The 26,262-nt window shown below is 44.1% G+C and overlaps 1 protein-coding gene across 1 annotated transcript in view; it reads left to right on the forward strand.

The window, feature by feature from the left end:
* The first annotated feature begins 22,690 nt into the window (after positions 1-22,690).
* LOC131191804 (laminin subunit beta-1-like) overlaps positions 22,691-26,262 on the forward strand; it is a 123,130-nt gene continuing 119,558 nt past the window's right edge. The window contains exon 1 of the mRNA XM_058170287.1: positions 22,691-23,041. Within this exon, the coding sequence (XP_058026270.1) occupies positions 23,006-23,041 (36 nt within the window). The 5' untranslated portion in view covers positions 22,691-23,005. The remainder of the gene's footprint in view (positions 23,042-26,262) is intronic.

A 26,262-nucleotide genomic window follows, 5' to 3' on the forward strand; every position in this document is an offset into this window, starting at 1 on the left:
CGTCGAAGGGACCCTGCCCAGTTTGTTGGGACTAGACTGGTTTCGTGCACTGGGCATGGGAGTGACTGGCATCTACAGAAGTGACTGTAACCTGAAAGACATTCTCATGAACGAGTTCAAGATGTCTTCAAGGACTGCCTGGGCAAGTACAAGGGACCCCTATTTCCTTGTGTGTCCAATCACACTTGGCCAATAAAAAATTCTATTCTATTCTATTAATGGTGGTCAGGATCACATGGCTTGAGTTCCTGAACAGAAAAGGGCCGAGATCCTGTGTGCTCCCTGGTTTTTTGCTTTTTCTGAGCTTTGAACTTTCTGGGGCACAGGAAGAGTATCCTGATTGGTTGTCAAACTCCCAGGTGGTCTAGGGGTCTTAGCTAACATTGTAGGTTATCCCTCAAGCTTGCTTGAGCCTTGCCATGTGGTGAGTTTCTGTTGCTAGATGGGTTCTATTATGTTGCAGATGATGGCCCATTGACAAAGGTGAGGAGAATGAGTTTCTACCTCTGACCCATTGACAAAGGTGGGGGGAAATGAGTGAGCTTGGTTGAGGCTTTAATGGCCCATTGACAAAGGTGGGGGGTGGCAGGAAGTTGCAGGGAGCTGCTTTGTCTTTAAAACATGTTTCTCCATTTCTCATCCAGGGAAATATAATATTCTGCCTTTTTAAATATTTTCTAAAATATTTCATTCTTCTAGGAGGGGGGTGGGTGCTAAATTCCTACAATGTAAGGGGTGCCACAGAACGTGAAGAAGTGGACGATCTTACCAGATCTTACCTGGCAAGCTGGGGAAGGACTAAGAGTGGTTCTTTATCACCTATCCTGGGCATAGGACAGGGTAAGTAAAGCATCCCCTTGTTATATATTCAAAAAGGTTAAATACGTATTGATGTGGCTATTACTATGATAGGTAATGAATGACTGCATTTTTTCCAGGTTCTGTTCCGGGTTATAATTAAAATCACAGTGACTCCTTAATAACAAAGGTCTCAACCGATGAAGAGGCTGCAGAGGATTTCTTAGGTAAATGAAACTAAGTTGACTTTTTTACTACGGCTATTGTTGATAAAGTTATATATTAAAGGGTGTGGGAGGAAATGTCTTTAAGCTTTAGCAATGGTCTATTTTTTATATTGTACCAGAAGTGGATTTTGGATATAAGCATGATAAGAGACTGGATCTTTCAAGAAGCACCGCAAGCAAGCATGAATTTACAGAGGACAGAGGCTGCGGATGATGTTAATAACGATATTAACGAAACTGTTCTGAAACTTACTGAATATCCCTTTCTCTAACAGGGGATGTAAAAAGAGACATTGCAAATAATATTGCAGATAATGTTACTGAAGGATGTGTATGTGGTCATGTTGGTTGTATTTGTGTGATGACTACAGAAGCTGAAGATAATGACGATGATGGTGACGATGATTATTATTCCAATGACGATGCTCGTGTCAGTGTACTCTAAATTACAAATAGAAGGGTTGTGTTAAAGAGTAAAAGAGTGAACGGAGCAGAATGAAGTATGAAAAAATTCTAAATGAGCTGTATTATAAACCTGATAGTGCATCAGGTTGCGGTGGAGAATCACTATATAAGGTTGGTCGGAAGCGCATTAAAGACTTAACATTGAAACGTGTCAAGACATGACTTGCTGGACAAGATGCTTATAACCTTCATAAGCCTACAAGAATTAACTTTGCTAGGAACACAACAATAGTTTTTTTGCATCGACTGCCAGTGGCAAGCCGATCTTGTGGACTTATGGGGGTTTGCCAGCGAAAACAATGGCACAAAATTTATTTTAACTGTAATTGATGTGCTATCCAAATATGCCTGGTCTGTCTGTTTAACCAATAAGTCAGGACGGGGGGGTTGCCGATGCCTTCCAGAGTATCTTCCAAACAGGAAGGGCCCCCAGAAAGTTACAGACCAATGCCGGAAAAGAATTCTTAAATAAACCTCTGAAGCTTTCGGTTCGTTATGAGATACATCATTTTGTAACACATAGTGAAACTAAAGCAGCAGTTATAGAGAGGTTTAATCGAACTCTGAAAAATAAACTCTGGAGATATCTTACAGCAAAAAACACACATCGTTATGTGGATGTTTTGCCAGCCATCATTCGGAGCTACAACAGTGCTTACCATCGCAGTATCCTGATAGCACCCAATACGGTAAAGCGATCTAATGAAAAAGAGGTGTGGATGTGTCTCTATGGGAAAAGAATTAAAATGAACAAAAAGTTCAAAACCCTTAAGGTGGGGGATCATGTTAGGGTATCCAACTACCCCATAGCATCGTTGTTTAATCAACTGGATGTTACCTTGGGAGACCGTCTCATTACACAGAGCCATCATTGCTATTCTTACCGGGCCATGATTGAACTGATTCTGAACTTTGGCGGTGATGCGCTGGGTACCCAATTTACCGCAGGGGGCTTTTACAAAGATGACTCGGACCTCATGGAGAGTACTCTACTGACAGCCACAGGGAACTCTGGCTTCAAAGTGAGAGCAAGACATACGGCTGGTAATCATAAATGGGACCTGCTTGGGCGTCTGCATAGCAATCTGTTTTTTCAAGACAGACTGCTAATTAATGGCGTTGATGTGAAAGTCAAATTCACAAGGAGCAGAAATGAATTTTGTGTGATGAAGGATGGCAATGAGAATTACAAAGTGCAACTTCTGTCAGCTTCTGTCATTGTAAAGCAATAAGTTGCCCGGTCGCCTTGGTCATACAGAAGCTTTGCTCACCTCCAATACCAAATACCCCATTGATCGAGTGGGGATGAAGGTTTACAGCATCCCTGCAGGTAGCCTTGTGTGTAATCAGGAAAATCTATTTCTGGGACAGTTACCTAAACAATTAGTGATTGGTTTTGTGGACAACGCATCTTTTAGTGGGGATTATGAAAGAAACCCGTTCAATTTTCAGCACTGCAATGTCAATTTTTGTGCCCTGCATTGTGACGGCGAGCAGATCCCCGCAAAGCCTCTTCAGCCTGATTATGAGCACGGTCTTTTTGTGAGAGAATACATGCAGATGGTGCAAGCAACAGGTAAAGGCATGAAAGACAGACCGCTGTTAATCAACCGGGATGAATTTAGCCGAGGGTATACTTTGTATTGTTTTGACTTGAGTCCTGATCAAGGGTGCTCTGAGCACTATTCTTTGATCTGGAACGGCAATCTCAGAGCCGAAATTAGATTTGCGCTGTCCCTCCCCAACACCGTCAACATGATTCTCTATGCAATCTTTGAAAACCTTATTGAAATAAGTCACACAAGGAATGTGCTTTTTGATTATATGTGAGTATGGGCACGCTGCAGCTCCTCCGCTTGTTTTCTGGAAATACTGCATTTCTAGGGGTCTACTCTTGTGACCTGCTAGCCCAGAGACATATCTCCAAAAGGCCTTTTGGATTAATTGTAAATACCCACCCTCACACTCTGCCTAGTGAACACTGGCTGGCCCTCTACTTTCCATCTCCCGGACACGGCGAATTTTTTGATTCTTATGGAAGACCTCCGGATAGCCCTGACTTTCCTGTCTCCATAGTGTTGTTTTTAGAGCAGCAATCTGAGAAGTACACATTTCACCAATGTCAACTGCAACATCCCGATGCTGTGACCTGCGGGCAACACTGTACATTTTTTCTACTGAACAGGACTAAAGGAGTGGACTATGAAAATGTTTTAAAGTTGTACTCCAATACCGATATTAAAAATGATCAAATGGTAAAGCTGTTTGTAAAAACTATAAAGGTGGGAAGGGGTCTCGGAACCTGTAGCCGACACCTGTGCATGCAGACATGCTGGCCTTATTGTAAAATAAAGAAAAAGACTTAGACATTTTTACTTGTTTCGTTGTGCTTTATTCATTTCATATCATATCATATCGCAAGATCTAAAATGGACAGCTAACATCAAAAACATCATTAAAAAAGGACAGCAAAGAATGTTCTTTCTGAGCCAACTCAGTAAGCTCAAACTGCCCAAGGAGCTGCTGATTCAGTTCTACAGAGGAATTATTGAGTTTGTCATTTGCACCTCTGTAACTGTCTGGTTCGGTTCTACAACCCAACAAGAAAGACACAGACTTCAGAGGATAATTAGAACTGCAGAAAAAATAATTGCTACCAACCTGCCTTCCATTGAGGACTTGTATACTGCACGAATCAAGAAGAGGGCCGTGAAAATATTTACAGACTCCTCGCATCCTGGACATAAACTGTTTCAACTCCTACCCTCAAAACAACGCTATAGAGCACTGCACACCAGAACAACTAGACACAAGAACAGTTTTTTCCCGAAGGCCATCACTCTGCTAAACAAATAATTCCCTCAACACTGTCAGACTATTTACTGAATCTGCACTACTATTAATCGTTTCATAGTTCCCATCACCAATCTCTTTCCACTTATGACTGTATGACTATAACTTGTTGCTGGCAATCCTTATGATTTATATTGATATATTGACCATCAATCATGTTGTAAATGTTGTACCTTGATGAACGTATCTTTTTTTTTTATGTACACTGAGAGCATATGCACCAAGACAAATTCCTTGTGTGTCCAATCACACTTGGCCAATAAAAATTCTATTCTATTCTATTCTATTCTATTCTATTCTATTCTATTCTATTCTATTCTATTCTATTCTATTCTATTTTACAAATTGAACCAGTTACCAAACTTGAGTCTACTTCTAGGATTTAGCATCCATGGACTAGAGGGGGTGCCTGTAAACGGAAGGTTCTGAGTCCCAAAAGGAATTGTCATAGCAGAGGTGGGGATCGTAGCAGTTTCATCCTTAACAATCAGAGATGTAATGTATTACTGTAAGTTTTGGCGGGAGTTTTAGGCGGGAAATATCTCGTCTCTGATTGGATGCAGCCTCAGGCTGAAGTGTATATAAGGAGAGGTTTTTCTCCAGAGTTTTGCTGGGTCACACTATATTAAAGAGCTGTTGTCACTAACCTGGTCTCCTGCCTCGTCAATACCCAAACCTAACATTGGCGACGAGGATGGGATCTTGAGGCAGAGCACCAGAACAGAGCTGAACTCACTACGAGACTCAAACCCAGCAAGGTGACGGCGAATGCAGCGATGACCGGCTACACGCCACCCACTCCGTTTGACCCTGCCCAGGAGACATGGGGAATATATGACCCGTTTGAGAGTTTCCTGGAGGCCAACGAGCTACAGGGAGTCTCCGACAACCGCAAACGGGCTTACTTCATAAGCCACTGTGGGTCCGCAGTCATCGCCGTCGCAGAAGCCCTGGCGGAGCCAACACCGCTACACTCCGTGTCGTGGCAGACCCTTCAGACCCTCCTGAAGAATCACTTCGCACCGGCCCCGTCCAAATACGTTCGACGGTACGAGTTTGGGGAGCGCAGGCAACAAGAAGGCGAGTCTATCAGCGACTACATGGCAGCCCTGAGACAAGCCTCCAAGCATTGCGAGTACCGCGATCTGGACGAAGAGCTGCTGGAACAACTTATGGGGGGGGCGAGAGACATCCGTTTGACGAGACGGTTGCTAGCCAAGAGCAACCTGACTTTGGCAAACTGCCTGGACGAAGCCAGAGCCCATGAGATGTCCAACCATGCAGCAGACACCTTACAAAGCGACTCACGCCGATGGCGGGCGCAAAGCCGAGCACAGTCCACCACGAAGAAACCTATCGTGAGTCAACCAGCGAAGAGGAGGAAGAAGTCCACTACACGGAAAATCGACAAGGGAAGACCCGGAGGAATGCGGAAGTTGCGGGCGACATCAGCGCCAAAGATGTAAGTTCAGGGCGCCATTTGCGGCGGTGTGAAAGGAAGGGCACCTGGCTCAAGTCTGCCGAGCACCCCAACCTTCCGCCCGAAAATTCAAATCAAATCAGAGCGGCTCTGAGCCAGAGATGCAAACCCCACATTCCCATGAAATTTCAAACCAGCCAATCAGGCGCGAGATCGGCGAGGCGACCAGCAGCCAGGAAAGAAAGAGCGAAGTCAAACCGAATGACTGTTACCATAGACCACGCAGCTACCGCATCGAAGAAAAGATCTTCACAAACCCGACGATTGAAGGCGTACCGTGCCGACTGGAAGTAGACACAGGATCAGCTATCACAATCATGTCCTGGGACACTTTTGTGAAAGCCTTGCCACACATCGCAAAGCGCAAGCTACAGAAACAACGGCTCCGGGTGCAGGATTACCAGGGCAACCGCATCCCTGGTCGAGGGACAACGACCGTCGAGGTCAAGTACGGGACATACGAAAGACCCTGCCCATCACGTTAGTCGAGGAACTTGCCAAGCTTGCTGGGGCTAGACTGGTTCAGGCGTTGGGAATGGGGTGACTGGCGTCCACCGGACGGATGCAACCTGCAAACGCCCTAATGGAGGAATTCGCAGACGTATTCGAGGACCGTTTAGGCAAGTACAAGGGGACCCCTATCTCCTTCAATTTAGACCCCCAAATAGCTCCCATTAGGTTAAAGGCAAGGAGGGTTCCTTTTGCACTCAAACCTAAAATCGACAAAGAGTTAGATAAATTAGTCAGCCAGGGGATACTAGTGCCAGTTGACCATGCCAAATGGGAGACGCCAATCGTCACCCCTATAAAACCAGACGGGTCCATAAGAATTTGCGCTGATTACAAGGCTACCTTGAACAAAGCATTGCAAAAGAGCGCCTACCCAGTTCCAGTAGTGCAACACTTATTGCACTCACTAGGGCACGGACAAGTTTTCGCCAAATTAGACTTGGCACAAGCGTACCAACAGCTACCCGTAGATGCTAGCACAGCTGAAGCCCAGACCATTGTAACGCAGGTGCCTTTAAATGCACCGGTTACAGTTTGGGGTGAGTGTGGCCCTGGGCTATTCCAAAATTTGATGGAGCGACTCCTACAGGGTTACCAGGAGTCGTGCCCTATTTCGATGATGTGTTGGTATCGGGAAGATTTGGAAGAACTGGGGAGCTGAGGAAAGTTTTGGCCATTTTCGGTCAGCCGGCCTGACAGTTAAAGCAAAAATGCCAGATGGGGGTCGTCTGTCAGTGGAATTTTGGGATATAGGATAGATAAGAATGGAATTCACCCCACTGAGAGCAAAGTCAAAGCGATAAAGAGAGCCCCAGCACCCAAAACAAGACAGAACTCCAGGCTTTCCTGGGTCTGGTAAACTTTTATGCTGTATTTTTAAGAAACAAAGCAACCGTTGCTGAACCGCTGCTACAAGTTGTTAGGAAAAAACACTGTTTGGTCTTGGGAAAGACAGAAAACAGAGCATTTGAGGCAGTCAAAAGTTTGCTATCAAGCGATAGCCTGTTAATACAATACAGTAACAGGCTGCCGTTAGTACTGGTTTGTGCATCCCCTATGGAGTAGGAGCTGTACTTAGCCACAGACTCCCAAACGGCACTGAAGCCCCTATAGCGTTCTATTCACGAACGATGTCCCGGCTGAAAGAAATTACAGCCAACTAGATAGGAGGCTCTCGCAATAGTGTCAGGGTGAAGAAATTTCACGAATCGTTTTGGGCGAGACTTTGAAATTGTGACGGATCACAGACCGCTATTGGGGTTACTGGCTGGCGACCGCCCAACGCCAGTAGCACTCTCACCTAGACTGACCAGATGGACTATTTTCTGGCCGCCTACTCCTACAAACTGCAGCATCGGCCTGGAAAGGAGTTGGGGCATGCAGACGCACTGAGCAGATGCCCATTGCCAGGGAAATCGAGGACCCCACCCGGCGCACCGTTCTACTAATTGACTCTTTGGACTCTGGCCCAGCCACATCTCAGGAAGTGGCTCGGGCCTCCTACCGAGACGTTGTATTAAGAACTGTGATTGGATGGGTTCAAAGGGATGGCCCGCTGCAGGGCGTTTAAGAGTTTGTAAAGAAAAAGGGAATTGTCTGTACAAGGGGTGCCTGCTCTGGGGGATAGGGTGGTAGTTCAGAACTGAGAAAAAGTCCTGGAACTCCTGCATGAGGGTCACCCAGGAATTGTGAGGATGAAGGGTTAGCGAGGAGCTATGTCTGGTGGCCCCTAATGGACAGGGAAATCAGTGACAGGGTTGGCCGATGCCAAGTCTGTCAGGAATCCAGACCACTACCTCCCACGGCCCCAGTGTTGGAGTGGGAGAAACCCCAAGGCCCTTGGTCCCGCATACATATTGATTTTGCCGGCCCTTCCACGGCCAAACATTTCTAATTGTGGTGGATGCATTCTCCAAATGGCTGGAGATCATTCTAATGAAATCCACAACCGCTGGAGCTGTCACTGCAGCACTAAAACACCTTTTCGCCACACACGGGCTACCGGACACCATCGTGTCCGATAACGCCACAGTTCACCGCAGCATTATTTGAAGGGTACCTGGCGAGAGGGCATCCGACATGCCCTCTCAGCGCGTTCCACCCTGCGTCGAACGGCCTTGCTGAGCGATTTGTTCGGGTCGAAAGGCGCTGTCACGAAGTAGCCCGGATTGGCAGGCACAAATCGACGCATTCCTAACTGTCCAACACAGGACCCCTGTGTAGCCACCGCAGCCCAGCCGAGCTGCTAATGGGGGAAGCTAAGATGCCCACTAGACCGGCTGCACCCAAGCTACATACAAGGCGGGTTCAAAACAAACCAGATAGAAACTCAGAGAAATAGCCAGAGGAGACACAGTATGGGCACATAATTACAGCGACGGCCCTAGCTGGAAGAGGGGAGAATCATAGACCAAACGGGCCCCAAATCCTATCTAGTGGAGCTAGACGATGGCAGAATCTGGCGCCACATAGATCAATTAAGAAATAGAGAGATAAGGCGGAATTAGGCGAGACCAGCCCTGACTTTGATTTAATTAACCCCACAGCTGACTGGAGCCGAGAACAAACAGAAATCGTAAGCAAAGAACCAAACAGAGACTTATCTGAGTCAGGCGAGGTCCAGCGACACCCTCCGGTCCCTCTAGAGGACAGCAGGCCCGAGCCGGCGAACAATCCAGGGCGGATGGCGGGAGGAGGAGCTCAGAGGAACGAAAAGTCCCTCCGGCACGCTCGACTCAACTCCAGTGAACTGCGCAGGTCCGGGAGAGTCAGGAGACGCCCCACGTACCTGCAGGACTACGTAGAGAAGTAGTATGCAAATATGGGCAAAGTGCCTTCTGGGAGGGAAGGAGTGTAATGTATTACTGTAAGTTTTGGCGGGAGTTTTAGGCGGGAAATATCTCGTCTCTGATTGGATGCAGCCTCAGGCTGAAGTGTATATAAGGAGAGGTTTTTCTCCAGAGTTTTGCTGGGTCACACTATATTAAAGAGCTGTTGTCACTAACCTGGTCTCCTGCCTCGTCAATACCCAAACCTAACAAGAGAATCCTTCAGTTTTTCTATTTGCTCTTTAACAGCTGTAGACCCCAACACGGAGGTTGGAACATTCAACTCGACCATAGCATTCGTAAAGTCATCCCAGCCTTTAGGTTGCTGCTTCTCAGTAGGGGCTCGGTGTTGTGAGGCTCCTTTCACCAAGTCTAAAATGTTAGTTCCAGGGATAGGGATACCTTTGTATAAAAAGGTACCGCGATCATCCCAGGTTGAGACGTCCTGATGCTGTTTCATTTTGTTCAGCAAAAGTTCCGCATTTTTCCTGTAACGGGGGCTCACGCCCCTTAGGATCTCATCCAGCGCTGGGTCCTGTGTCGTTGGCGGTGATGGCTGTTCTGGTAATGCTGGAGGAGTGTGAGGTTCTTCTGGTGGAATAATGAGGTTCAATCTGTTCTTTTCAGACTCATTTTGTCTGGTCAGTCTTAGATACCTCTGCACTACAGAATTGTAGAGCTTAATCTTGTCATCCTCATGTAAATCAGGTCTCTGAAGAATGGACCGCATCTCATCATCCAACCGGTTAGTGGCTGTAGCACCCATAGTAGGCGCCTGCCCTTGTAGCTGCTCCATCTGGTGCCTCGACACCAAATACATTTTCTCTGCATGCTCCATATTTACCGGATAAAAAGATTAGACAGCAATGGTATGGCTGCCCCTAGTAATGGCCCTATAAAACCACCTGACTGAAGAATGACCTGTTTCTTCTTTTTCAGAGAGAGCTTACTATCGCTCAACCTTTTAATACAGTCTCTTTCTCTTTAAATTTCGGTATTGTGAAGGCTTCAGAGGCAGGTTACCTTTTATAGTGTTCAGAGCTATTTCGGCTATGGCCCCTACCAGGTCATTATTAGCAGTGCATAAGATGGCCTTTCTCTGTTTTGGACCGGCCTTTACTAAGATTTTTAAAACACCCCAATTCCTGCGCACCCTCTCTGACATCCTGGATGAACTGAGACCCCCTCTTTTAAAACGGTTACTTTTTACCCTTCTTTTTTATAGTGTAAACTACTGGCCATTCCGGAGGGAAGATGCCTGTTCTCAGCTTAAACCTTTCTGGAGTAGTGGCTGCGAGATCAACTAAAAGAGAACCATGGGGTTTGCTAGTGGCATCTTGGAATACTTCTAAAAATTACCGAGTGTTAGAAGGGTACATTTGTCATGCCAGTGCGACTATTTGCATCTGATCATGGGGGCATTGGAATAACACCAAATATTTTGCATTCAAAGTTATAGTTCTCATTTTTTTACCTTGAAAAAAGAGATTTTGAAGTATGAGAATAATGCTAAGGTTTTTGTGATGTACATACTGTATAAAAGCTTTCTCTATTTGCTCGCTGTCACTCGCTGCAGCCATGAGATCATCCACTACTGCTAAATTGGTTTGATTCGGAGGAAACAAGTCAGTATTTTCAAAAGAGGCAGGAAGACCCTCCATAAACTTAATATTAGGAAGTTCATTAAGCAATTCATTGTACAGAGGTTGCCAACAGTTATAAAACCATATAATGTTTTGAGGCATTTCAGATAATACATGTTCACCGTGTTCTAACATTTGCTTTATAAAATAAGATTTCCCAGAATTGGAAGGCCCACTTATAATACAGGAGAAAGGCATTTAAAACTGGGCACTGATTTTCATCATATTTAATAGTGGTAAGGCAGTGTACAATAATATTCTGTTTTGAGCACCCTTTTATTATAGACAACTTTTAGAGTTTTTCTGAGCACCCTGGTTTCCAGAGCCCACTGCTTCTTAACCCTAACAATGCCCGGCTCTTGTATCTTAATCTCTTTTCCCCCCCATACTCTCTGTTAGACAATACTCATCAACCAAATCTTTCAAGCTTTCAAAGTTAACCTTAACACAGTTGGAGCTATCTATCGTTAGACCCTTCACCTTTAATACAGTAGCGCCTGTTGACAAAGCATACCCGTAGGTTTTGGGACCCGCCGCCACAAACTCAGTGATGGACGTGTTTGGAGGAATTTCGCTTGCCCTAAATAATCACCTAATGCTGGGGACCACTCCTCCTCTCGGTTAATAAAAATGACAGAATTGGTATCGTGATAGAGACATCTGTCCCCCAAAGGATCCAATAAACTGTATAGTTCTAACTGTGCATAAGCGGTTATAAAGCTGGCAATGAACATGTTTGTACACATTGACTTGGTAGGCTGGTTTTGAGCTGCTTTCCATGTTACAACAGCTGCCTCATCACCCACAAATTCACAGGAGGACACATCGTAATAGGGCACAAAAAGATACATAAATAATTCCTCAGGAGCTGTCACCACAGACATAGTCAGATGATTGGTTGCCTGGCCAAATTTACCCCACAAGGAGTTTAAAAACAATTTAGCAATCCGCCTTTTAGCAGGATTGACTTCAATATGTTCCCAGCGTAAGCGCACTCCCTCCTTCTTTTCATAATCATGAACATAGCGGTCTTTATCTTCTTCTGTTTTGCACCAATCGGGGTACCCACTGGCCTCCTGTTTTTGACAGAGATGCATGTTAATATAGCCTGAAAACAAGCTGTTTGTCTTTCTTTTAAAATGCCAAACTTCATAGATCTCTACAATTCTGTACCTCTTCTCCACAGCGACATTCAATTCTACAGTGCACCATGTTCCCGTTAGGGCTCTTTCTTCATCATTGTGGAGGCACTGCGTAACTTGTTGTTTTTCTGTACAGGTTGCACACAGACTAAACATTAATTTTCCACTCGACTTATGTGGCAGTACCAGAAAGTAGAGACCTCTTGGTGGGTACATTTTAACTTTAGCAAATCCAAAATACTGTTTTATATCCCCAAAGTTTTGGTATATTATTTCCGGATGTCCTATTGGGTACAACTTGGTCTTGTTCACAAAGGGATATAAGCTTGTAAAAATCATAATATAAGATTTGCTCACCCTGCTTTGGTTTGTAGTACAGGCATGTAGCATTCGTTCAACCCCCAAAAAACGCATCTCTGGGATTCAAAGGGGTTGGAAGCTTACTATCTGCTAGAAAACATTTCAAACCGTCATTGTTCTTCAGCATATCATTCCACTCATGTTCCCAGATGATGCGAACTACATAACCGGCACTCTTCAGGCATTCTTCTCTCGTCCTAGTGCATGAGTACAGCAACCCATAGGTCGAATCAAGCAGACTGTTGAAGTCTTGGGCCTTGTAACATATAGGGCATCCATGAAAAAAACAACCATAAAATTCAAAAGCGGTGGGGATCCCGTTTATGACAGCAAACCCATCCAAAAAGTAACTACCTACTTGTTTTTCACCACCTTGCAGAGCATGTTGGATGGCTATACCCTCGGTATGCTCTATATACAACAGCCATTGTATAGAGCATGCAGAATAGCTTTTCTTACTCTTCTGATAATTGTCCAGAGGAGCTAACGCAATGGTCTCATTCTTCAAAAACATGAACCGGTACTGGACCATACAAATAGATGCTAATGTTACATACTGGAAAGGATCAATGCAGCGAATTTCAAGCTCTCCATCTATGCCTTTTAAAAACTCCCTTCTTGACATTTCCATAACTTCTTCCCTAAATCTATTACAGGCCTCTCTCAGTATCTTGACATCTTGCTTGCAGTAGTAAGCAAGATCCTTTTTGAGATTAAACATTGTACCTTTATTAGCAGCATGCCATTTCTCAAAATCCTCTCTCTCACAAGGCATCATGGTTTCAGGACTATAATACTTGGCCTCCGGCAACGGACCCACGTAATCTTGATTCTCTGCAGTATTGAACAAATGAGGAAAATAGCCCTTGGAGCCTTGAAAACCCATCGCTTTAGGCATTTTACTCAGTTTCATGGGTAAAAAAGAAAGGCTGTCAATAAAACGTATATGAAAGATTGGTAGGGTTATGCATAACAGTTTACCCCCGAGTTAACAACTGCACCTTCATCTTTTCACGAATCAGCTGCCTGAGGATTAGGTATCCATCATAACTCTTGGAGTTTTGAGCTATGAATGTAGTTCCTTTAAACTTAGGGCATACAAACGTTTTCACAAATTCCTCCAGACACTTATCACCATACCATTCCTATTTCCTAACAGCACGGTCATCCAATATGTCCATGGCATAGACATAGTTTGTTATGTGTGTTCCTGTTTCTTGACAACATTCAAAATCATACACAATATAGCAGTAGCTTGCATTTGGCTTAAAAATCCTTTTCAGAAAACATAAATGACCTGCCAGGCTATCTACCTCGGTATCACACTGCCCACACTTTGGCTTCTTACATTCAACATGTGGTGCAGATACATAGATACCACACCTGGAACAAAATACCTTATCCTCACAAATCATTTTTCCTTCAGCAGCCAACCGTTCGTGTCTTTCAAGACATGTCTTAGAGCGACAAAACACCTTACACTTAGGGCATCTCATCCTCCCCCCCACCACTTCGAGGGATTCTGATCCTGAACAGGCACGACAAAGATATTGACAATCATGTCTAAATTTGCTGTGATAAGCCGAGTGGCACAGTTTGCAGAAGTAACGTGCCCCCATGAAACCTTTGATGTTTTTTATCCCGTAGTAATGATGATCATGTAACAACATAAACAACACTTTTTCTTGCAGGCTTCCTCCTGTTACAAAAAATATCCACCCCACCTTCATGATAAAACACAACCTTTATCATTATACCGAATTGGTCCTCAAATATATGTATCTGTGAGAAATCAATTCTGCGGTTTGTAGGAATCCCAAGAGTGTTATGGAGTTTCGTGGCTCTGGTGATAATTTCTTATTCAGTAGACAACCCATTATTTAGCAACGATAGCAGGCTGCACACAAAACACAGAAATAGGCCATCCACATTGAAATCAACCAGATGTTGCCTTTTCTTCTCCAAAACCTTACTGAATAGAACTGTTCCTAACTTCCTAAGGCCTCCCCCCTCGTGACTTTTAACAATCGTGACTGTTAATTCAAAAGAGTTCCTCCATAAGAGCTCCACATTGCTTTGAAATAAGTTCTCTATTTGGCTAAGATACCGATCAGCATCTCAAGCGGCCTCCTAACACTAAAGAGTGGCCTGCCTAATTCCTCAGCATCCAGCCTCAATTGTACAAAATCATTTGGTCGTACATCCCTGGAAATACGATTCAAAAGATTCTGTATCTCATTAGAACAACATCTATAGCTTGTGTGAATGATTGTATACATTCCATATTTACAAATCTATAGCGTTCATAGTACTCTACCGCTCTGTAATGCCGCAGGGGCCTCTGCCATGCTTGAACTCTCTCCAGGTACACAGGCGGTGCTTCTGGTGTACTTAGTGAGTCGTAATCTTCCAAAGGGTCCCATTCCTCTGCTGTTTGTGTTTCTGACATATCCCGCTCTTCACTGGAAATGCCACTGTGTGTAGGTGTAGGCTGCTGATTCTCATCTCCCATTTTTGACTTTTTACAAGCTGGTTCTAAATAAATAAAAAATAAAAATAAAAACATATAGAAGAGCTGTCGCTGTTTAATGAATACAAACAACCTTTTTAGAAATTACTGGATGTTTTAATTAAGCTTGTATGTCATGTGATGTGGACGGCTGGGGCTCAACTTCCTGTCCTTGTATATTTATTTATTTTATTTATTTTGTCACAACAATATATGTAGATATCATACAAAAAGATTATATAGTAAATAAACATATATATATATATGGGTAAATATAAGGAGGTATAAGCATATATATAGGAAGGAGAAAAGAAAAAAAAGAACAATAGGACAGGAACTGTAGGCACGTTTGTGCGCTTATGCACGTCCCTAATGGTCCTCTTAGGAATGGGGTGAGGTCAATAGTAGAAAGTTTTTGGATAAAACTTTTAGGATTATGGGAAGAGACCACAGAGTCAGGTAAAGTATTCAGGTAAAGTATATCCCATGTACTGCACGATGGGGCCTGTTGCGATTCAATACTCAGTTGGACGCTTTGTGATCTGTTAGGACTTGATATTTCTGCAGCCCCCTGTTCACTGCTTCTATCTGTAGACACACGAATAATTAGCGATTAGCATTCTTACTTATTATAATATAAAGACCATATTAGCTGCTGCCTGGAAATTCGTATAAACAAATGCATGTAATATCAGTTCATACCTTGCATTTCCACATCTTCCAATCCATGAGTTGTGGCTATTTGCTGCTCCGATTCTGAGAACTGTTCCTCTACAGGCTGATGTGATGTACTTGCTTGTGGGTCCCCCCCCCCAACTTGAACAACTTGTGAAGCCCCATTCCTTGGGAATTTATCACGTACCTGGCCATTTCACCGTTCTGAAAGGCATGTACAGGGCCTGGGTCCTGGCCCTAGGTTCTCACACTTATTACAATAAATATTACTATCTATAACACTATAACTATAAGATTCCTTACAAGTTATTGTTTGATGCTGACTCTTCATTGCAGCCCATAACCCCCTCCCCCTACATGTTTTATACAATAGCTGTGTCTGCAAAATAAAAACCATACCTTTTAATTCGTTTTTTTGTGTCTCTTGCACTGTTGCACCCCCGTGACCCCTGTTATAGGCAGCCCATTGAGAATCCATGGGCAATGTACATGCAGCAAACATAGGGCTGGGAAGTGGCTCAACAGGCTAATGCAACCTGTTATTAACACACAGCTGCCTGCAATTACAATTACTGCAGGCTCGAGTCCCACCAGGCCCAAGGTTGACTCAGCCTTCCATCCTTTATAAGGTAGGTAAAATGAGGACCCAGATTGTTGGGGGGGGGGCAATAAGTTGACTTTGTATATAAATATACAAATAGGATGAGACTATTGCCTTACACAATGTAAGCCGCCCTGAGTCTTTGGAGAAGGGCGGGATATAAATTCAAAATAAAATTAAAAAAATTCATCATCATCATCATTATCAACATCTCCATCTAAAAGAAACACATATAAGAATCCTTCTTGCTACAGAAAATATCATATCGCAAGATCTCAAATGGACAGCTAACATCAAAAACATCATTAAAAAAGGACAACAAAGAATGTTCTTTCTGCGCCAACTCAGTAAGCTCAAACTGCCCAAGGAGCTGCTGATCCAATTCTACAGAGGAATTATTGAGTCTGTCATTTGCACCTCTATAACTGTCTGGTTCGGTTCTGCAACCCAACAAGAAAAACACAGACTTCAGAGGATAATTAGAACTGCAGAAAAAATAATTGCTACCAACCTGCCTTCCATTGAGGACCTGTATACTGCACGAATCAAGAAGAGGGCCGTGAAAATATTTACAGATCCCTCACATCCTGGACATAAACTGTTTCAACTCCTACCCTCAAAACGACGCTATAGAGCACTGCACACCAGAACAACTAGACACAAGAACAGTTTTTTCCCGAAGGCTATCACTCTGCTAAACAAATAATTCCCTCAACACTGTCAGACTATTTACTGAATCTGCACTACTATTAATCGTTTCATAGTTCCCATCACCAATCTCTTTCCACTTATGACTGTATGACTATAACTTGTTGCTGGCAATCCTTATGATTTATATTGATATATTGATCATCAATTGTGTTGTAAATGTTGTACCTTGATGAACGTATCTTTTCTTTTATGTACACTGAGAGCATATGCACCAAGACAAATTCCTTGTGTGTCCAATCACACTTGGCCAATAAATAACAATAAATTCTATTTACCATCATAAATTCTATTTACCATCAAAAGATAGAGAAGCCCCTAATATACTAAACGTGCATAGTTTGAATCCTGACATACCTTGTACATTCCATTCTGTAGGTGCCCCTAAAGGGTTTGCATTGCAATCCCTAATATAGCTGTGCCATTGTGAATCTGTGGGCAATGTACATGCAGCAAACAGCTCGTCTTCCTCACACTCTGAAAGAAAAATTGAATCAGTCTGGTATCTGTATTGTTAAACAAAAGAACACCCCACTCCCTCTAATATTTGCTTGGTAGAAGGAAAAGAATACTGGCACATGCTTCTAGACACTGTGTGTCAGTGGCATCCTCCTAATAAAGCAAGAAAAGCAGTTGTTATAAATATTTACTATATATAGGCCTTGCAATATCTTAAAATGGTTATAAAAGTACTTACATTAGTCTTGTCCATCCTGAAGAGTACTTTTTTACCGGTTAACAGAGATGTGCACCTATATTTAACAACTGGTTCCGTGGGCGTGGCTTATTTTGGGGTGTGGCTTGGTGGTCATGTGATTGGGTGGGCGTGGCTAGCTGCTCATGTGACTGGGTGGGCAAGCTGCTCATGTGACCGGGTGGCCCTGGCTATGGGCATAGAAACTACTCAGAGGGCTAAAAAAAGTCATTTCTGACCAGTCCTCGCACTTATGACCATCCTCACATTTATGCCCATTGCAGCATTTTTAACAACCATGTCACTCATTTCACAACTGCTTCTCTTCACCACGGTTACAAGATAGGGTGCAAAATGTAAAATGTGAGGACAGTTGTAGGTGTGAAAAAAAATAACTTTTTCAGCCTTCTGAGTAGTCCCTATGCACAAAATGTTGCAACAGGCATAAATGATGACCGGTCATAAGTGTGAGGACTGGTCAAAAGTGTGAGAACCTGTCAGAAATCACTTTTTTCAGCCATCTGGGTAGCCCCTATGCACATAGGGACTACCCAGAGGACTGAAAAAAGTGATTTCTGACAGGTTCTCGCATTTTTGATCAGTCCTCACACTTATAAATGGTCATCATTTATCCCTGTTGCAGCATTTTTAATAACCATGTCTGCGGTGCTTCATGTGACCGGGTGGGCATGTCCAGGTGGTCATGTGACATAGCTTCTTTGCCCTAATGACTGTTTGCTGCAATGTTCGTAAGTGTGAAAAACGGTCATAAGTCACTTTTTCAGTGCCATGCTTGTTAAACCAATTACCAGAACAAATCCATTCTCCCTCCCTCCCTCTTTCTCTCCATCTCTTTCTCTTCCTTTCTCTCTTTCTCTCCTTAATCACTTTCTCCCTCCCTCTTTCTCTCCTTCATCTTTCTCCCCCCTCTTTCTCTCAATCTTTCTCTCCTTAATCTCTTTCTCCCTCCTTCTCTTTCTCCCCCCTTTCTCTTCTTCATCTTTCTCCCCCTTCTATCCTTCATCTCTCTTTCTTTCCTTCATCTTTCTCTCCATCTTTCTCTCCTTAATCTATCTTTCTCCCTTCCTCTCTTTCTCTCCTTCATCATTTTCTGCCCCCCTCTTTCTCTCCATCACTCTTTCTCCAGATGGGGTAGGGTAGGATGGTGCTGCATGGGTGGGAGGCGCCCGCAGGACAGTCCTGCTGGGTGGACAGCAGGCCAAGGCGATTGACACACTCTGCTGCCCACCCGATCCAAGCTCTTTAATCGCTGGCTAGAGAAATGCTTGGATGCAGGCAGCCTTTGGTCGGCGGCCGCATGGCGCTTGGCTTGGGTGGGCAGCGAGGTGAATGGATCGGATGGGCAGCGAGACACTTGGATGGAGGCAGGCTTCGGTCGGCGGCTGCGTGGCCAGCAAGGTGCTTGGATGGGGGTAGGTCACGGCCGGCAGCCGGGCGGGCGCAGGTCAATCACTTTTCCAAGTCCCGCTTCCCCAGGGGCAGCACTCGGCTGTACTTGCCTTCTGCTGCTGGAGAGGTCAGGGCAGTCCGAGGTGGGCAGTTCGAGATGGGGAACAGAGTGGTAGGCGGCTGAGCCAGACATTTAACAAGCGGTTCGGGTGTGCTCCCAGTGGGGTGGAGAGTGTGAGCCATCAATTTAACAAATGGTGCCACGACACCAGTAATAGTGGGGAGGGGAGGGGCAAGGGATGGGGCGAACTGGCAATTTAACAAACGGTTCGGCCGAACCGCCTAGAACCGGCAGAATATCACCCCTTTCTTATCAGCTTCAACTAAATACTCACCCTGTACCCCCCACCACACGGCTGTAGTGTCATATATAATCTGAGTCAATACCCTTTACAGAACAGAAATAACACATTTCCAAATGGTTCAGTATAGCTGTTTTATTTGAAATTCACTCCATTTACATTAACATTTTCCTGTAATAAATTTCTGACACAGATTGGCATATTAATCTTTTGACAGATATAGGTGTCTCATCTTGTATCTTTGTCATTAACACCAGTGGGTCCTCTGACTTCTCAATGTTTTCTATACAGGCATTGACTTCATTCAAGGTGTCCCTTGTGAAATATAATTTACTCATTTTGTCTGAAATATTAATAATTGTCCATACAATTTATATAATATAACAACAGAATTGGAAGGGACCTTGGAGGCCTTCTAGTCCAACCCCCTACCCAGGCAGGAAACCCTACACCATCTCAGTCAGATGGTTATCCAACATTTTCTTAAAAATTTTCAGTGTTGGAGCATTCACAACTTCTGCAGGCAAGTCGTTCCACTTATTAATTGTTCTAACTGTCAGGAAATTTCTCCTTAATTCTAAGTTGCTTCTTTCTTTGATCAGTTTCCACCCATTGCTTCTTGTTCTACCCTCAAGTGCTTTGGAGAACAGCCCGACTCCCTCTTCTTTGTGGCAACCCCTGAGATATCGGAACACTGCTATCATGTCTCCCCTAGTCCTTCTTTTCATTAAACTAGACATACCTAGTTCCTGCAACCGTTCTTCATATGTTTTAGCCTCCAGTCCCCTAATCATCTTTGTTGCTCTTCTCTGCACTCTTTCTAGAGTCTCAACATCTTTTTTACATCGTGGAGACCAAAACTGGATGCAATATTCCAAGTGTGGCCTTACCAAGGCATTATAAAGTGGCACTAACACTTCACGTGATCTTGAAGGTTTGAGGTTTAGATATTTGAAGACACACGCTTTTAATAAGGCTTGATTCTACGATTCCATCCGTCTGATCTTCATTTTGCAGACAGCCCAATAAACAATGATGGATAATTTTGACAACACAACTCTTGACAATTTGCAAAAGCCCGGTAGGGCTAAACAAGTCCTACAAGGGCGGGGGACCGGAAATGACGTCACAAAAGGGGTAGGTAGTAAGGAGTCCTCCAAGAGTGGGGGACCGGAAATGACGTCACAAAGGGGACGGGGTTAGAAATGACATCACAAAAGGGGTGGGGCTAAAGCCCCATTATAAATTTGGTATGCACTCCTTACTACTCACATGGCAGGCTCCAGACCTTCTGAACCTCACTTCTAATCCTTAAAATGGGCATAACTGAGGGGCAGATCAAAAAGAGATCCTAGGTCAGGTTTTTGAAACTTTTTAAAAGGTCCATAGGTCTACCGGTTTGCTATTCGGGGAGAGTTGCACTCTGTGCACAGCCTGGAGTTCGATCCCGACAGGCTCAAAGTTGACTCAGCCTTCCATCCTTCCGAGGTCGGTAAAACGAGGGCCCAGATTGTTGGGAGCCATACGCTGACACTGTAAACCGCTCAGGGAGTGCTGTAAGGCACTATGGAGCAGTATATAAGTCTTATTGCTATTCATGTATCCTGTATAATTTGCCATTGGAGTTTTATTTGTCATTTTAAGGGCTTCAGGAACAGAGCTTGGATCTTGGCCAATTCCATCCCAGTTTTGGCTCATGATTTCCTACAACACCCAGATCCTTTTCGCACATTCTACTCCCAAGCCCTCCTGTTTTAGTCACCTTCATTTTTTTTTCTCCTGGGATGCACAGCTTCATGTTTCTTCCTGTTACATTTGTTTGTTTCAGCTCATCGTTCAAGCCAGTCTTGAACATCTTCTGAAATCTTCCCTTCGAAAATGTAATCCACTCCTCCTAGCTTTATGTCATCTCAAAATTTAATAGACATTTTTTGTGTTCCGCAATCCTTCTTTATCCCTAAATCCCAGCCTGAAACCCAAGCATTGTGAGTGGGATAATGAATCCAGGAGCTTTGACATGGGTTAACACGTTGGTTTGTGTTTTCGCTGAGCCTTGATGCATTTTTCGATGCTTTTTTTTTTTTTAAGGACGCAATGGCAAATCACTTCTGAAAAATATCACCAAGAAAACTGCAGAGACTTGTCCAGGCAGTCTCCAAGAATTGGTCATGACTGAACCGAAGAAAAAAAAAATAACAGAGAGCCAATTGGGCATAGTGATTAAGGCAGCAGGCTAGAAACTGGAAGATGTTGAGTTCTAATCCTGACATCATGGGCCTGTCCCTCTCTTTCAGCCCTGGGAAGGAAACAATGGCAAACTACTTCTGAACAACCTTGCCATTAAAAACTGCAGGGAATAGTTCAGGCTGTCACCAGGCATCAAAAATTAACTCGAAGGCACACATGTACATATAGTAATGGCACTTAGATTTATATACCACTTCACTGTGCTTTTACAGCCCTCTCTAAGTATTTACAGAGTCATCCTATTGCCCCCAACAATCGAGGTCCTCATTTTACTCACCTCGGAAGGATGGAAGGCTGAGTCAACTTGAGCCGGTCAGGATCGAACTCCTGGCAGTGGATGAATAACTAAATATCCTGCACCTCATTAAAGGTTTTCAGCAGGGGTGAAATCTACTTACCTTCCTTATCGGTTCAGAAGTGCATGTGCCTCGCACGCACACATGCATCACATGCACACACAGACCTTCTGCGCATGCACAGAAATAAAAACACATTACTTCCTGGTTAAAACCAGGAAGTAATGACGCCTGGGTGGGTGGGTGGAGCGTTGCTCCGCCATCACTACCGGATCGCCGAACTACCAGCCACGATCGCTACTGGATCGCTAGATCCAGTCAGAACCGGGAGCATTTCACCTCTGGTTTTCAGGATCTTCTGCTGATTTACAGCTTGACTTCTTGGTCATAGCAAGAGCACGGCTGCCATACAGGCAGTGGTGGGATTCAGCCAATTCGCACCACTTCGGGAGAACCGGTTGTTAACTTTCTGAGCAGTTTGGCAAACTGGTTGTTGAAAGAAATCATTAGGGCAGAGAACCGGTTGTTAAATTACTTGAATCCCACCACTGCATTCAGGTCTATGAAAAAGAGATGGTTTTCAAAATCTGGGAGTAGGCTGGTGCCAGGTCTCAGTTCTGAAGAGCATGAACTATGGCAAAGATCCGGTCGTGGATCACTAATCAGACTCCTAAACCTGGACTGCCAAAATCCAGAGGATGATAGTCCTAAGCGAGTGTTTTCTTATCTTTGCTGGGGTCATCTAGATTTTGTCAGCCCAGACTCGACAGCTCTAACTCATATACTAGTTGAAACTTCTGTGTCAGAGATTTCTGCTGCACCAAGGCATGTATAACTCTCTCCATTAGTGTGTAACTCAAGCCAAAACACCTGTATGCTGGATCAGGAAAGCCAGTGCTCCTTGGAGAACCGCAGGGAATTACCTTCCTCTCCTGTCAGGCACCAGGCCATTCCCGGAAATGGGGAGAGTCTGTACCTAGTTGCGTTACCTTTGGCTCGGCTGCCAAGGAGGGCTGGTCCCTCCCTCCCTTCCTCCCGTCCCTTGGCACTGCATGAAGGGAGGAGGAGCTGCTGAAAGAAGGAGACCTTCTCCAGGAACAGGCAGCTCCGCAGAGCACTTTGCACCGCTTAAGGCAATAGCTCTGGCATGTGCAAACTGCAGAGGGGCCCCAACTGGGCCACCTTCCCCAAACTGGCATGAGGCTTGGAGCCACAACCGGGTCTTCTTCCCAGGTAAGAGTTGGGCCTTTCCCTCTTCCTGCCTCTCTCCTGCTCCTGGGGGCACCTGGCCATGGTATGAGAGATCCCTTTGGCTGGTCCAGAATTATTATTATTATTTTTTGGTAGTGGAAATTTGCGTAGTGGATGATTGGATATGGAGGAGCTTCTTTGCAAGCCGTCTTGTGTCCTTTAGCTTGGAGGGGGAAAGGTGGACAGTGTAGCCAACTCCTAAGGCTTTTGCCAGATCCATTTGGCTTCTTGGAGACTCTCAAAAGAAAAGTTCTACTTTTAATCCTTCTGGAATAACTGAGATACTCCTATCCTGCTTCCTCATCTACTAACGGGAGCTATCAGGCTTCATCTCTTGCTTGATATCCTGGCTCAACTCAAAGGCATAAAGAAAAGAGGATTGCTGTTCTGTAAGCAGTCAGTGGATGAAAAGGATGTGCCCTGCTAAATTTATTTATCAATGTAAAACTTTTAAATTAACAACACAGGATGGGGACTGGGAGACAACGGGCAGCGCAGGTCAGTGTCCAACTCCGGTGTCCTGGCCAAAGTAGGTCTTTCATCCATACTTTTGAGAATGGAGGGATAAATATGATTTAATCCCTCAAAAGGAAGCAGAACAAAAGCTGCAATTGCAAAAGGAAGGCTGGAGTAGTTCCCGCTGAAGCTCAGATCTTGGAACTGAGCAGCTCAGGTGAGAATTAAATCTCCAGACAGGCTGCCAAGAGAGAAGTCAGACATCCCTTCCAAACCTAAAATTCTTGCTCAAAACATTTTATGTTAAGAAACCCTGGCAAAAAGTGATTAATCTAATGCTGTGTTATGGGGAATCACCGATAGGTTGTTATGAATGGGAATGCAACGAAATTATTCTACAGTTGTTGCAGAAAGCTGCCGGAATTCCTTTGGCTATGCAAGAACAAAAAATGATATTTGGCACTACATTCAGAAAGCTGTTGCCGCTTCCATTAGTAGTATTTTTAAAAGAACACCACGTCTCCAGTCCTCAAGATAATGGAAGGTACATGGAAGGAGGTTTGCTGAGATTTCAGGATGGAGGAATAAACTGAAGAAAGAGCATCATTTAGATTTCCAGTGCGTAGGAGGTGTTTTGTTTTTTTTTGCTTTCGTCTGTACCAAAATAAATTGGTGCAGAATTTTGTTCACATGGGTGCGGGAAGTCCTTGACTTGCACCCATACTGAGAGCAAAATTTCTGTCGTTGTGCAAGGTGGGTGTTCTGAGTTGGGCCCAATTTTCTGACATTTTTGCCTTCGTGGTTAATCACGGCGGTTGTTAAAAGAATCATGTAGTCATTGAGTCTGGTTTCCCCCATTGACTTTGATTTCTGGAAGCCAGATGGAAAGATCACCAATGGTGATCACATGACTCTGGGGCCCTGCAACTGTTGTAAATAAAGGCTGGTGGCCAAGCACCCAAATTTTAATCATATGATGCTGAGCATGCATCGTTGGTTGTAAGTATGAGAACTAGCTGTGAATCACTTTTTCCAGTCTCGTCGTAACTCTGAATGGTCACAAAACAAATGGCTGCAAATTGAGAATTACCTGTACAGGAAGTCCCTCGAGTTACAACAGTTCGTTTAGTGACCCTTCAAAGTTACAACGGTTTTGAAAAATGAGAAACATGGTGAAAGAATCAGGTTAAGTGGACATGGAAAGAGATATTATTTTTAATATCGATATAGGACTGTAACTATTAGAACGATGGATAAGTTGACATACTAGAACATGATGGGTAGAAACTATTGTACCACACTAGCACTGTTTTAAATAATATATATGTTATTCTGTTTTTTGGTATATCGTATTCTGTTTTTTTTACTTTTGTTTTAGGGTAAGTGGAATGCCAGGACAATTACACTGTATTCAATATATTCATACGTAAACAATAAAAATATATCTGAAAAATGAGACGTGGCCATTTTTCACAGTTATGACCTTTGCAGCATCCCCCTGGTCATACGATCAAAAATTCAAATGCTTGTCAATTGCCTCCTATTTATGACCCCTGCTGTGTCCCAAGGTCACGTGATCCCCTTTTGAGACCTTCTGACAAGCAATATCTAATGGAAAAGCCAGGTTCACTTAACAACCTGGTAGGTAAAATGAGGACCCAGATTGTTGGGGGGGCAATAAGTTGACTTTGTAAAAATATACAAATAGAATGAGACTATTGCCTTATACACTGTAAGCCGCCCTGAGTCTTTGGAGAAGGGCGGGATATAAATGTAAACAAACAAAAAAAAAACCCAGGTTACTAAGTTATCAACTGCAGTGATTCAGTTAACAGCTGTGGGAAGAACAGTCGTAAAATGGGGCAAAACTCACTTAACAAATGTCTCACTTAACAACAGAAATTTTGGGCTCAATTGTGGTCATAAATCAAAGACTATCTGTACGGGAATATTTTTTCTTCTGATATGTTCTATAGCCGCGATGACGAACCTACAGCACACGTGTGGAAGTACCATGCAGAGCCATCTCTCTGGGCATGCGAGCCATCGCCCATTGCTCTTCCGGGTTCCGGCGCTCCCACACACGTGAAGACCAGCTGGTCATTGCGCCGGTTTCCTGGCATGCGCATCAGCACTGGCCAGCTGGCCTTTGCACGCACATGCACACCAGAAACCGGAAGAACCGGAAGACCAGGTGGCCGGCACACATGTGTGTGGTGGAAACTGGAAGATCATCTTTCTGGCACATGCCTGCGCACTGGCCAGCTAGCCTTCTGGTTTCTGGCACATGCATGCACACTGGCCAGCTGGTCTTCACACGTGCATGTGGCTGAAATTGGAAGATCATCTTCTCAGTGCATGCATACGCCCTGAGCGGCTGTTCTTCTGGTTTCCCACACACGTGCACGCACACATGCTCCCATTTTGATTTTTGATATTTTGATTGTTTTCTGACGGCTTAATTGTAGCTTATGACTATCATTAAGTGTTGTAGGTGTTGTACCTTGATGAAGGTGTCTTTTCTTTTATGTACATTGAACGCGTACGCACCAAGATAAATTCCTTGTGTGTCCAATAAAAAATTCTATTCTATTCTATTCTATATTGGCGCTCTAACTGCTCTATAGTTACATCTGATACTTGTCCCAGGAGTCACATTTGGCTGAATGTTTCCTAAGGCAAGAATGCAAACATTTAGGCTGAAGAAGTGAGTGGTCCAAGGTCATCCAGAAAACTTCAGGTGGTCT

The sequence above is a fragment of the Ahaetulla prasina genome, chromosome 2, assembly GCF_028640845.1.
Source record: "Ahaetulla prasina isolate Xishuangbanna chromosome 2, ASM2864084v1, whole genome shotgun sequence".
Taxonomy (NCBI): Eukaryota; Metazoa; Chordata; class Lepidosauria; order Squamata; family Colubridae; genus Ahaetulla; species Ahaetulla prasina.